Raw genomic sequence first — 13,686 nt, 5'->3', positions numbered from 1 at the left:
CATTGTTTGCAAGCAGTTGGTATTTTTTGCGGAGTTTCTTAGGCGAAGTTTTTTCAAAGTTCCACTGGAATCGGAACTGACGAAGAAATTCTTTGGAAGATTTTTATTGTTTATAAGAATGAAGTTCAAATTAAAATTTTATGCAGAGTTACCTTCATTGTTCATTGAGGCTTTCATTAGATGCTGGAATGGGTTACTTAGGGTTAAGTTCCGGAAGTCAAAAGCGTACCGGATGTCAATAATATTATAGGCTTTTGATGTTCAGGCACTCAGTGCATGAAATGTGATTTTACTTATACGTATAACGTAATTAATAATTTTAGATTTTTTGACTTAACCAAATGTAAGTTCGCAAACCTTGTTTTCATTTCATATATTAATTATTATTCATTACTTAAAATAAATCTGCAATTTAAAATCAACCAATCCCTAATTAATTCTAGCTGTATTCGTAAGATTGTGTAACGAAACAAGATTTACAAACAGTAATTTTGCTTATACCTAAATGGTTTGCAAGTATACCACAAAGGGTGTTAAAAAAACGATCTATTGTTAAAAGAATCTCGACACTTTCTTAAAGTCCCCCTCAAGAAGTACTTCGATTCCCGTGTGAACCGCTAAGCTTACATAGAGTTAATTCTCGTAGACACCCTTTGATCAAATAATAGTAGTAAACTAACGTGTTTTAGAAATTGAAGATATTTCTTTTGTCTTGAAGTTAATAGTCTAGAAGTCTATACGCCTATTACTTGATTAATTAATATAATTTTTTATTCATCAATGTCAGCTGTATTAAGAACTCATATAAATTAAACTCCAAGATTTTAACAATTGACGTTTACTAAGAATTCGTTTATATAAACTAAAAATAACTACAAGCCTGTGAATGAATTTCTGGAAGAAGATAGGTTGGTTTAATTAGCCAGGACGACGGACCGAATGGGCGAAAACTGAGTCCATACTACAAACAAGACGTTATAATAATAAAAGTAGCATCACCGGTCTGTTTATCGCAACTCTACATCGTAAGCAGTCGTTAAGAAATCTCTTCGAGGGGTCAGATCATTGTTTAATATTTTCTTCCCTTTGTTGACGCGTTTGGCGAGAATTAGTCTTTATAAGCATTAGACTCTTCGCCATAAGATTTGAGATATTTTAATAAAAAGTTTCCAGTTCTTTATAGGGAGTAAAAATGGTTTAAAGCACTGGCGAAGTTTGTAAGGAATACTAAACCCAACTTTTCCTTAAATAATTCAAATAAATTGAGGTTAAGTTAAAGATAATTATTAATTGTATAGAAATCGTTGTGATCCATTGTGACAGGTCGACAGATGCGCATACGCAGCCCCTATCTGTCAACAATGCAGCATTAATCCTAGCCATTTCGGTAGATAGAAATTGGCAATTATTTACCATATTTAGGGAGTCTGGTATAACGACAAATACTTATACTAAGTTTCTTCTCACATCGAATGGAATCTTAATCTGTCAGGCAAATGTTGTCTTTTTGGTCTAACAAATGGTATATCCGTGAAATGGCATAGAAGCATTTATATATATATATTTGATATGTGTGATCAATATATATATATATATACATTGATCACACGTTATAAAGTAATGTTTGTAAACAAGTTAATAAAGCAATTAATGAATATGGGTTAAAGTGTCATATCGACATACCAATGTCTGCCTTAACATATACACAGTTAACCGTTTCGCGATGCGGGCTAACCGCTAACCGATAACGAACTTCTACGCCAACATCTTCGTGACAGGCCATCATTACTGTGACACAGATAATCCATAATTTGAATAAAGAATAAAATAAAAGTGCACTTGAACTTTTGAGGCAACGCTCCCCGAATTCCGGCAAAAATTAAGGCTCAAGTGGGCTTCTTAATTTTTCTATAGGAATAAACAAACCGCCTTTTTGTGCTCTTTCATTTTCACGGCCTAATTATAATAGAACTGTAGTCATCAAACAATTACACCTAAACATTGGCGGAGCGCGCACAAAAAACTCATTTATAGAACTGAAATATGCACCACCTGAATCACTTCATAGAAATATTTTGATATAAAACCAACAAATCAGTATTGAAAAGGAGCTAACGCACACAATCGAGCGTTATATAAAACAAAAAAGAGTGCTTATAAACGCGTAACTTTGCCCCGTAAAAAATAGTTTTCAGACATTTCCTACTGACTTCAAATATACTCATTTCGATCGTTGCCAAATACAATGGTTATTAAAACCTGATGCAGGCACGGCTCACTGAAATGATAGGGGAGGTATTACAGGTTGTGTATGTGTGTGAGGCGGATGTGTGCGTTAGTGGACCGCGTCCAGCTTTCGTATAACACGCCGGAATGAGCCGATGTTGCTAGAGTATTCAATTGATAGAGACGCGTTTTGTACGTTTTATTCTGACTAAATAAATATACTTTAGCTTTCCAAACAAAAAGGATAAAATGACTACTTCAATCAATAAGTCAAATAGAGACAGAGCCTAGAGTTGAAATAGTTCTGATTAAATAGACAGGTAGTTTGATGAATTTAACGGACGGATAGGACGCTATTGATCTCAGTTACAGCGTTAAAAGTTGTATACGAAAAGTTGGCTAAAAATTGTTTTTAAAAAAAAAACGACTGCTCTACATTCTTGTTCTCTGTGCAAAAGTCGCACGGCGGTGAGCACACATACGCGGCGGCGCACACAGCCACGGCTAAAAGCGAGTAAACTAATACCGGGCCGGATTAATGCTTCAGTTAGTGAAAAAACTTTTTTTCAGCCTCCGCCGTCCGACTCAGGGCCGCACTCACTACTTCCGGTTTTGACGATTGTCCAACAAATAAGGTTGAGATGTTACTGAGTATAGCAAGTGAAGAATACTTTCTAATAGATTTGACAATCGGCAATTAGCACGTATTTAAACTGTCGTGTTACAATGCGGGTTGTAGACGGTTATCTACCCATACGCTTTGCGACTTTCTCGCGAATTATTCTCTTATCTTGAAACGGGAAATGCAATGAATTTTACGTTTAAGTTACGATGATTCTTCATCTCTTCTATTTACAATCAATCTATAAACAACAGCGAAGTACGATACATGACGGCAATTGAATCTAAAATAACTTGTCACTTTGAAGGCTTGAAAGGAACGAAGCCGTGATCGCAATGATGAATCGGAATCCGGTCCTGTATAATGACTCCCTCCTCACTGACCTGCCTCTGTCTTGTACCCCACGCTTCAAAAGTTCAGCTCATTTGAGTGCTTGCGGAGATTTTATTACCCCAACTATACTCGCTTCGGTATTAAAATTTCGAAAAAAAAAGGGTTGAACAGACGCGAGGCCGTTTAAGTGCGCCCATAAAGCTGACCGTTCACGGTTGCTTGATTTCAGGATTAGTTCGCTAATTACTGTTTTGAGACAGTTTCAAAAACCAGTTCTGACAGTTCTTTATTTTTAGCTTCCTCGAGTGTCCACAGTAAAAAGTATACAACGATGCGAACCTTTGAGCCATCTGTTATGAAATTACACTAATGCTGAATTTTATATGTCGAGTGCTTGATAGTATAAAAAATTAGGCGCTATTCTAAACAAAAGATAGTTTCTATTTTGCCTTTTTCAATTTAACGAGCTCTGCACAAGTATGATTAAATCCAGGATAAATTATCAAATTAGAATCAAAACTTTTATAGAGTGATATTTTAATTTAGTGTTTTCAAAAACCTTTCAATTCAAATCCAAATAGAAACAACGAATCCCATTACGTCTATCACAGATTAGTGATCAGACATTTTCATAAAATCAAGCATCAAATTATCAGAATGTTTTTGCGATTAATTTTTTTTTTTAATAAAAGCCATTCACACGAGTTACATTCACGAATCTGTCAACGCATCTCGTATTTATTTTATCCGAACAAATATGTAATCAGAACCGCGAATATGTTTAATATGGCGGCCGCTGATCACGTGTCTAACAATAATTACTTTAGTGTTGCCAGTCGTCATTACGTCAAACCGCCTGCTTGCTCACATTTTCACTATACTCAAGTTATTTCCCCCGGGCCTTTTGTCATTGCTATTTATTACTAAGATTTCCTACGACACGTATATTTTTTACTTATAAGTTTGATGGCTTTACAGATAAAATCAATATGTTTCATTAAAATAATAAGTGAGTGACTTTTTTACGTTTCGTTTAAAAACCTGCGCTGTACTTTAGAGTTTTTGAATTTCGTTTTAAAATCGCAAATATATACCACCTCTTCACATAATTACTTTTTATTTCGTCCAAAGTCCATAATACATTGTTATCAACAATAACTTTTTGTCCTTGTTATATCCTTGTCTTTGCAGTTACCACTATCAAACGGAAGCGTTTGCGCACCATTTTATCTCGCTTTAACTTGTACCGTCCATTCTGAAAGATCTCTGGCTGCAGACCGTACTTGTGTATATCATTTGTTTAGTTAAGTAACGGAAGGTCTTATTATAATGGCCAATGATGAAGAATACTTGTTGTATTTATGTAGAATTGGTTCGTTTCTTTGTTTCATATTTTTAACATGAACTCTAGTTTGCTCACTAATAAGTTTGTTATTTTATATATAAATAAACAAACCTTCTTTCTAACACTGTGAACGATTACTAAAATAACAGTAATCATTTATACACTGCGTAACAAATAAAGTATTTTTTATTTAGGTTAAAATGAGTCATAAGTCATATGTCATAAGAAACTAGACATTGAAGTGCTTGAGTCGGTGCCACGTGGGAAATTATGAAATGTAAAACTAAGGCGTGTTTGTCATCGACCGAAGAAATTAATAAAAGTTTCTTACCCCACCTACAGTAATAAATGTGCTTTAGTAACACATATAATGAACGCAATCTTTTTAAGTTTATTTACGGAAGCACAGTATACATTATAACCTAACGTGGATGAAATTTTAATAACAGTATTTATAAATAGTTAACGATAATCTGTGGTGTAATTGTGACAGCTGTCTTAGCGGTAAAGATCGCGTGACAGCTCTGTTCCCGCCCAACCGTGTGTCGTGTCATTAGAGGCGTATTAAGGTTTTTAAGGCAAATGCTAATGAAAGAATGCCGCTCCCACTCCTTCGAGACCGGCAAGGCGCGCCGTGCGTGTCCCCAACACGAAGACATGTCATGTCATAGCAATTATTAATTCTTGTATGCTTTTGTTTAATTAGCTGTGCCAGTAAAAGTATGGCAGATCCTTAGTGTTCAAGAAAATAATCATAAGTTTTTTAGATATATTATTTATATCATCTGATAAATTGATGAGGCTTTTAAAAGCTCCACCCAAGTCTTAATGACACGCATAACTAGGCTGACATTAATACCGTTTCGTGCCTTAAATATACTAAGTAACCTAATTAAAACGCGTTAAAGGGTGTGGTAATTAAAGCATTGTAATGGTTCGAAGACAAGATAAGGCCGGTCGGAAGAAACGAGCACTTTTCTAATTATGCTTTCATTAGTTGATGGATGGCTTACTCATGCTTACGTTAAGGAATATGTCTATAGTCGATGCTCGCATGCAATGTTTTATCTTCTCGTGCGATCGTTGTTGTCTTTGGATCACGCTAGAATCGTTGTTCTATCGGTATTAGGCCGGAAATATTGGTGGATTGAATTCTAATACAAAAAAAAATGTGTTTATAATGTTTAAAACTTAAATAAAATTTAATTACATCTTTTATTTTTCAACTGTTATCAACACGACTGAGTGCATGAGTTAGTGTGTGGGTGCAAATCTGTGAGTGAGTGAGTCAGTAATGAATGAAGTGTGTAATTAAATATTAGGTCTCAGAAGCAGCTCTAACACTGCATAGGGTGTGTTCAAAAGCTAGTTCTTAAGGCGTATTTTTAGATTAGATTAGAAAGAATATTAAATAACGACGCAATTTTAAATTTATAAATTTTATAAATTGGAACAGGAATATAAGTGACTAATGAACACGAAGGCAGCTTTATCAGCATATTATATTTATAATGTCTCATAAAAGTTTCGATATTGATACGAGCGAAGTAGGGCACAGGAAGATTGGCCGGCGTCAGCCCCACACATGGCCCGATACTTGATTACAGCGATAAGTACCGCGCCTTGCGTGTTTTAATTATATTATTAACGATGCTAGCCCAAACTAATACTTTATAATGGTTACGTCGCAATGATATGTAAATATACGCCTCGCCTCAACTATTAAGCGCATCGCGTGCGTAAAAACCTTCACTTTCAGAAGACACACTGCCCATAATTTAGTACCAAGGCGTGACATTCTTTCGGGCGAATGTATTTCTAAATTCTCCAGTTACTTAATAATTCAGCGAAACAAAACTGCCACTCGTAAGACGCGAAAACTGGAGTGACGCGTAATTAGCAGCTTTTTAGAAGAAAAACTACTCATAAGCTTCCTCGAAAGGGTAGGATTAATTACTGGAGGTGCTTACATGAGCGTGGCGCGATATAAATGGCCGGTACTTGGCACCCTAGCCTCGCCTGGCCTTATTAAAAATGTTAACACGTAAATTAGACTCTACGGTGGCACTGTATTAGCCAACCAATTAAATTTTAGAGTCAGCTCACACAATAGAGCTAGGCGAGTTCACACCCCGAGGGATAGCGAAACAAAATAGCCTCAGCGATGTGAGATCAACCCCGTCATACGTTTCCTTCACACTTTGATAACGTTTCTAGTGTTTGGGAAAAATAAAATTGCGCACTTAAGTTTTTAATTACAAAAAATTAAATATTGAACCAAGTATGTACGGAGCGGGTTAGCGCGGTAAGTTAAAAAGCCATATGAAAATTGCGAAGTAAGGTTGGCAGCATTTCCGTTGCCGACTGTAAGAGTCCTTGCATACGAGAGAATTTATTCTCAGTTGAATTAATAAAAAATATTAACTTTATAAAAGTAATTCTGATGATTGAAAATCTTGTTATTTCCACATTTCCCTTTGCCGATGCAATGCTGTGATAATTTCACGGTGTCTAACTTTACGAGCGCCGTGTTTATGAGATGAATAAATTATTAATTAAAAGAGTTGTGAGCGTGTCATTAAAGGCATCAGTGGCCGGCTTTAGCTGCAGCAGGCGGCGGGGCATTGTGTCGTAAGCCAGGTCGGCCGTGTGAGAGTGGGTAAAAGGTTTTAGTCTCGTCTAGTCTAAGTGCACACACTCGTGCTAGTTGGATGTGTATAAAGATTAATTGGAGTGTTGCCTATTCTAACAATTTACGACGCCTTGTAGCGGGCCGGCCGCAGACCACTTCTGCGCAACTTAATTAAGCGAAATAACTTAAACGAGTCACCGTTGCTAATTAGAGCTATCGTCGCGGCTAATTCTCCGAGTGACTCTTTGTTTGCCTGAGTTTCTTTGAGTTGCGCGCTAAAAGAATTTGTCTTTGCATCGACTTTGAAGTATGTTTGTTTTGGACCCCGAGGACTTTGTAAAGAACGTCGTGTTAATTTCGAGAAATAAACTTTCGTATACAGAATAATATTATTCGGATGTGGTCGGTAAATTAAAAAGGAACCGCTTTAAGGTTGGTACACACTGGGCGACGGAGCGATAGCAAAAGACGTTGAAGGGTTCTCGCCTTTAGAACCCTTGAGGTGTGCACACAGTACGTCAACAAGTGGCTAGTTGGCTGCCATACTCAAACCTGCGTCTTTTTACTATTAACTATGTTAATGAACTATTATTTTTTATTACCAATCGCTTATCAATCTAATTAGTTTCATTAAATTTAATTTACTTTTGATAACGTTAATTACGACCTAAACAACTCGTACATATTTAAGATAAATCTGTAAATTGTATTTTTTCATATTTAGTCGTGTTACACCAATTATAACTCAAAATCGGCTGGATCGATGTTAGTTATATCTTTTTTGGTGGATTTTTCTCGAAATAGCAGAATAAGTAATATCAGATAAGTTATCGTATAAAAATAAATAATTTTACGAATGCAAACTGAATGTGTGCCATTTATTGACAAAACTACGCAACATTTTACATCAAATTCGTGTCGGTTCAAGAAATTCCGATCTTGAAGTAAACGAGGAGATGCATTTACAGGCTTTGATCTTGATCGAAGACGTGTTACCTCATTAAAAATGTTGTGTATATAATAGACTGTTAGCTGAAACAAAGTTAGCCGGGTCAGCTAGTATAAGCTAAATCTGTTAATTGTTTTTTGTTCAACACATAACGATAGAAAATAAAACCTATTAACGAATATTCATATACCAAAGTATCGTTATCGCGTATTTGAAGACTTCTCATTTACGTGCTTAAAAAATTCGCTATGTTTAAAAAAAATCGTTTGATGTTAACAGCTAATAGAAGCTTCCGTTTTAAAATATCATTTGTTGTAGACACCTGGGTAATTACCTTCGTGTGACCCCTCACCCTTTCAGTATTTCAGAGATGTTTATCGTAAGGAAATGGGCATTTTCCGTTGTCCACAATGCAACCATTAAGGGTACAATTTTAATGGACTTAAGTTTCGTCGGAAAATTGATGCAGTAATCGTCGACAAGAATAAGATAACGATACTGTTTTAAATTAATTAAAAATAGGTTCTTTAATTCTTAGTTTCTTGTATGAAAGGCTTTTTGGGGTAATACATTGAGAATGTACAATCTAGTATATTTCCTAATAAGTTACAGTTTCGCGGTCAACGTTCTCAATTAATTTACTTTTCTTGCGGTTTCATCCTGTTGTTGGAGGAAAATCTCCAAATAAATTTTAATTAAGTCTTAAAGTTGATTCGAGTTAACGGAAAAACACAAATATTAATTGATAATGTATTCTAGACTAAAATATAAATGCATTAATATGTGAAAAGCTTTTACGAAGCTTATCATAGATAAAAGAACTGGCTCAAGATACGGGCATAAAGCTCTGATAACAACAAATTAAAGTGTTAAGCAAACATTGATATTATCTTCGTCTCTATCTTTGTTATCAAGTGTGAGTGGGAGGTAGAGTGCTAGAATATCGGCCAATAGATATGCAAAGAACGGGTAGTTTTATCATAGGCACGCGGCGATGGCAGGTGCCTCTTATCAGGACTTAGATAGCGCGAAAATTAGTCAAGTGGAAATCAATACCGAAGTAATTTTCCCCCTTCGCATCTCTTTTAACCTTTTCAAGTACCTACTCAGTGGTACATTTGTGTCGAGAGAAATAATTTAATAAGATACAAACTTTCAGTCAAAAATAATCTAAAAACGAATTAGAGCCCATTGCTTTCCGTTAAATAGGGATGTTGCTCCACTATTTGTTATTAGGAAATAGTGAATTTTCACCCCTTTATTGAATTATTACGGGGTGATTGGATAATCGTAGTCGAAGACAGTGATTGCTCTTAATTTGTTTAACTCCAAGATTGCTTACTGCTTGTATATCGAGTGTTTTGTTGTAATTTAATTTAGTCCTTGAAAGTATATTCTTGTTTCTGTTACTTAAGGAATAATATAATAAAAACACTTACCTAAAGTTTGAGAACCATTTGACGAGCTGTGCTGTGTTGTTTTTGTTGAACTTGATGTCGGGGAAGTACATCTTGAGAACCGCAGAACTTGGGTACCGCACCCAGAAGAACATCAGCTTTGCCTTGCGTAGGTGCATCGGTGTTAATGTTGAAGAGTGCAACGGAATCAAGGATCATATTGTCTTGACAAATACACAAACATACTATCGAAACATTATGCAATAGACTATAGGTAGAGTGAGGTATTATGGCATCATCATTTCTACTTAATCCCGTCTTGTAATTCTATTAAACGCAGATATCAGTCTTATTAAATCGCGATAGGCTTTTAAGCGTGGAATAAAATTTATTGGATTACTTTAATCCGCTTTATTTTATTCGCCAAAATAATATCTAAAACTATAATTGACGCCAAAGGAATTAGGCTAAGAACTAATTACAATTAATGGGTATAGATATACAATTATTCTTGGATAAAAGGAATGCTGGTAAATCTGATTATATCCCTGTATTACGTCGGTTCAACGAAGCACCACAATACTTAATCCATTTGCATCTAATCTTATAAAGCACCTTATCTGATATCACACTCGGCATCTAGGTACTGTTGTTAATTATCTATTACTGTACATCTGTTTTATAATAATGTATTAACCTACATTATAACATTTTTATATTAAAACGATTAGTGTTACGCCTAATGAAATACATTTTCCTTTCTACGTAGACGTTGCCCAAGTATGGAGACTATTACCGCAAGCATTTGTGGGGTTTCAAGAATCGTATATCTAACTGTTAAGTAGGAAGTGAGCGGTCGCAGTCGTAAGGTTAAACGTAGAAATAAGATATCTGTGGCCGTTTGCGTGTACGGCTTGAGGAATTGACCGGATTACGTAAACACTATGACTGGTCTTTGTCTTAGTTCTATAAGCCGGAGTGCGACATTTCGATGTATTGGCTGGAAAGCTGGAAACAAAATATTATGTGTAGATCTATTAAAAAGGATATAGTAGGCTGGACTCCGTCGTAAGGCAGGTCTGTGGAGTTGCAGTCAGAGTGGTCCTGCGCGTCCATGTGGTGAGGATGGTGCGGCGCATGGTGCGGATGGTGTGGGTGGTGCCGCAGGTAGTCTGGCGAGCTGTGGTGTGCCGCCGCGAGCAGAGGGTGCAGCATCGTCGGTGCGTTTGGCAGCGGTGGAGAGTCCCGCTCCGGCGCGGGCGGTGACCGCGCTAAACCTCCACCCGCCACAAAAAATGGCGAGTACGGCGAGAACACTTGACTCTCGTGTAGTGACGGATTCGGTATCGCAACTGACGTCGGCAAGGCCATGCCTCCAGGGTACGGGCGTGGAGAAGGCGACTCGGGGAATTTGCTTTCAGGGGAGTGCCCCATTCCTTCTCCTAGGATTCGGCTTACGGTGCGGGGCGTGATTCGCGTGTCTGTCACCTTATGCCGCTTAGGCTTCTTTGGCGTCACGACTAAACTCAGAGGCTCGCTGGGGTCCATGTTCTGTTCCCGATCATAATGTCCATTCATCGGGCCGAAGTGCGACGGCATCGGCTTCTGCGGCGTCTGGAACAGGCCTGTCGGAGGTCGCATGTGAGCGCCGTGGCCTGGCCCGCCCGCCTCGGGGTGCAGCGGAAACGCCGCGCCGCCTGGCGCACGGGGGCCATTCATATGGCTCATAAAAATTTGATTATTGGTCATAAATGGGACGCCATTTGGGGCGCCCGGGTGATGGACGGGTTGGTTACCTGGCATTTGTCCCGGCGGTCGCTCAGGCGCTTTCGGCGGTGGCGATTTTCTATCCAGCATTCTCGATGCTCGTATCAAATCCTTGTTCAGTTGCTCCGCAGCAGCCGCAGCTGCCTCTGATTGCTTGCCCATTATGCGTCGTTGGTGCACGAAGCGTGTTACGATAGAATCAATGAGACTCGCCAAGGACGCTGTGATTTCACTTTTAAGAACTTCAGCGAGGCTTTCTAGATCTGCCCCTGTGATAGAGCCGACTGACCCTGCATTGCTTCGTAATGCATCTAGTCGTTCCGCTAGCTCTGAAGGTAGGGGCGGTTTTGGCGTTTGCCCCATTTGTCTTTGTTGGGGCGAGTGTTGGTTAGATTGTGGCCTATGTTGATTATTTTGTTGGTGTTCACTAGCCTCTTTCATGCGCGCTTCTTGTTCTAAAAATAATTTTTGGCTAACATTTAAATACATTGCGGCTGCATTGCTGAGGTGTTGATGCGTGTGCGGAGGATGCATGTGTTCACCATGCGGCAGATGGGGCAACAGGGGGAGTGACCCATTGAAGCCAGGTGGCAGGTGTGGATGGGTGGCTTGGATCTTAGCAGAGATCATCTTGCTCATCACCTGTGAGAGCATGTTTGGTGGTGCACTGTTAGGTATTGGCGGTGGAACTTCCTTTGCAGGTGATGCAGGTTCTGATTTCGGAACAGTATCCTCAGTTTGTTCCACATCACTAGATGCACCATCATTGTCTATAGTCTCTGACTCTTGGCCCATGCGATTACAAAGTTGCAAATATTTCTCTTGCATTTCAGCTAATTGTTCTTGCATAGTTCTTAATTGTGATTTTAAAGCATTTTTTTCTACTAACTTTTGTTGTATCGGAGGTCGCTCACCGTCATCCTCGGAGTCCTCTGACACTGTCTGTACACTACTGCTGTGGCTGGCACCGTACCTCTCTGCAGCACCGTCGTGTTGCTGCGGGTGGTATAACTTTCGTTTCTTACACCCGTTCACTTGAGGTTGCTGAGGCGCAGGGCTAGAACGCATTGTAGACACTATGTTTTCAACACGAGCACGTTTCACATCCTGTGGTCGCGGAGAAGACCTTTGAGCGTCACTATCGCGGTCTTCAGGTTCCGACTTAGGAGCGAGAAGCTGTTCTGAAGGTTGCGGCGCAGGCGGCGGTGAGGTGCGAGAATCGCAAGCGTTGTCCAGTCTCAGGAGCGCGTCGTCGAGGTCTGGTCGTGAGTCTCGCGATATCGGCCGCTCAGGTGACCGCTTCTCGTCCTTAGGCTCATCGTTGTTATTATTTGCCAGCACATTATTATTATCCGGGGAGAGTCGCATGAGTTCCTTCTTGTGACTCTGAAGAATATCTCTGAGAACACGATCGCGAAGCACGTCACCACCGTTGGTGTCATCGCCGTTGTCCTCCTGTTTGGGTGCGCGGCCCAGCAGCTCGTTGAGCATTTCAGCTGGCGCGTAGCAAGGACCGAAAAGGCCGAAGTGTTGGCGACCCTCGAAGATGGCGCCGTAAAGTCCCCCACTCATGTGTGCGGAGCGCGCAGGCGCGGGTCCGTTCGTCGCGAGAGTTGAATAAGAATTGCGCGGCTCACCGGCGTCCACGCGCTGTCTGACGCGTTTCTGTTTCTTTAGGAGCTTATCCGAGTAGGGCGCGTGTGAGTCGGCCTCCTCCTCCGATGACATCATCCGCTAGACGGGCCTCGATTGGCCGGACGGGCGGCGGGCAGGCCCCCGCGCTACTCGAGCCGCATCGCCCGCTCTGCAATAAGGAGGGGAGCTTGATCAACACACCTGCTCTCTACAAGCGCCCGCGTCTCTACATTACGTCTTGAACGTTTATATGGGACGCATGTCGACTTATATCTAGTATGACAACTTTCCGAAACTAAAACTTTTTACGTAAAAAATTATGACTTAACTGAATAATATACAACTGAAATAACCTAAATAAAATAAGTTTAGTGTTAAATATACTTTATTTAACGTTACAAGAACTCAAATATTAATTTTACCAATCAGACACTTACAGTTTATTTAATTTTATATAAATATTTATTCATCAAGTAGCGTTAACTGTCAAAACTAAATAGGTACTGCGCACATAAATCAATTTTTGCGATTGAAATTTGAATGTCAATCATTAAGAAAATTAGCTACATGTACTATGTACGTAAATTCTCGCTCATGGAAACCTGAATATCAGATATTGATCAGCGTTAGGCAACTTGATAAAGCGTGGTAGCAGTACACGTATTAATTCAGAGCGTGACTTTATTCAAACAGGACAATGGAATCTAAAAATGTCAGAAATAATTCTATGAGACACGCGGCATTTGTGCGTATTTCCATTGCATCACGGTTTGTCTAATA

The 13,686-nt window shown here is 39.1% G+C and overlaps 1 protein-coding gene across 3 annotated transcripts in view; it reads right to left on the bottom strand.

Moving 5' to 3' along the window:
* The window catches only part of LOC110994311 (homeobox protein prospero), an 81,401-nt gene that overhangs the window by 2,895 nt on the left and 64,820 nt on the right, over positions 1-13,686 (bottom strand). For 2 of the 3 annotated variants that reach the window (XM_045628635.1, XM_022260868.2), the window contains exons 4-5: positions 10,555-13,075; positions 9,547-9,701 (exon numbers count right to left, since the gene is read on the bottom strand). In XM_045628635.1, the coding sequence (XP_045484591.1) occupies positions 9,547-9,701; positions 10,555-13,002 (2,603 nt within the window). In that variant the 5' untranslated portion in view covers positions 13,003-13,075. The remainder of the gene's footprint in view (positions 1-9,546; positions 9,702-10,554; positions 13,076-13,686) is intronic. The other variant, XM_045628641.1, reaches the window with a different exon arrangement.

The sequence above is a fragment of the Pieris rapae genome, chromosome 1, assembly GCF_905147795.1.
Source record: "Pieris rapae chromosome 1, ilPieRapa1.1, whole genome shotgun sequence".
In the NCBI taxonomy this organism is placed as follows: domain Eukaryota; kingdom Metazoa; phylum Arthropoda; class Insecta; order Lepidoptera; family Pieridae; genus Pieris; species Pieris rapae.
The sequence above is the reverse complement of the archived record's forward strand: the minus strand, read 5'-3'. Positions and strand labels throughout refer to the sequence as shown.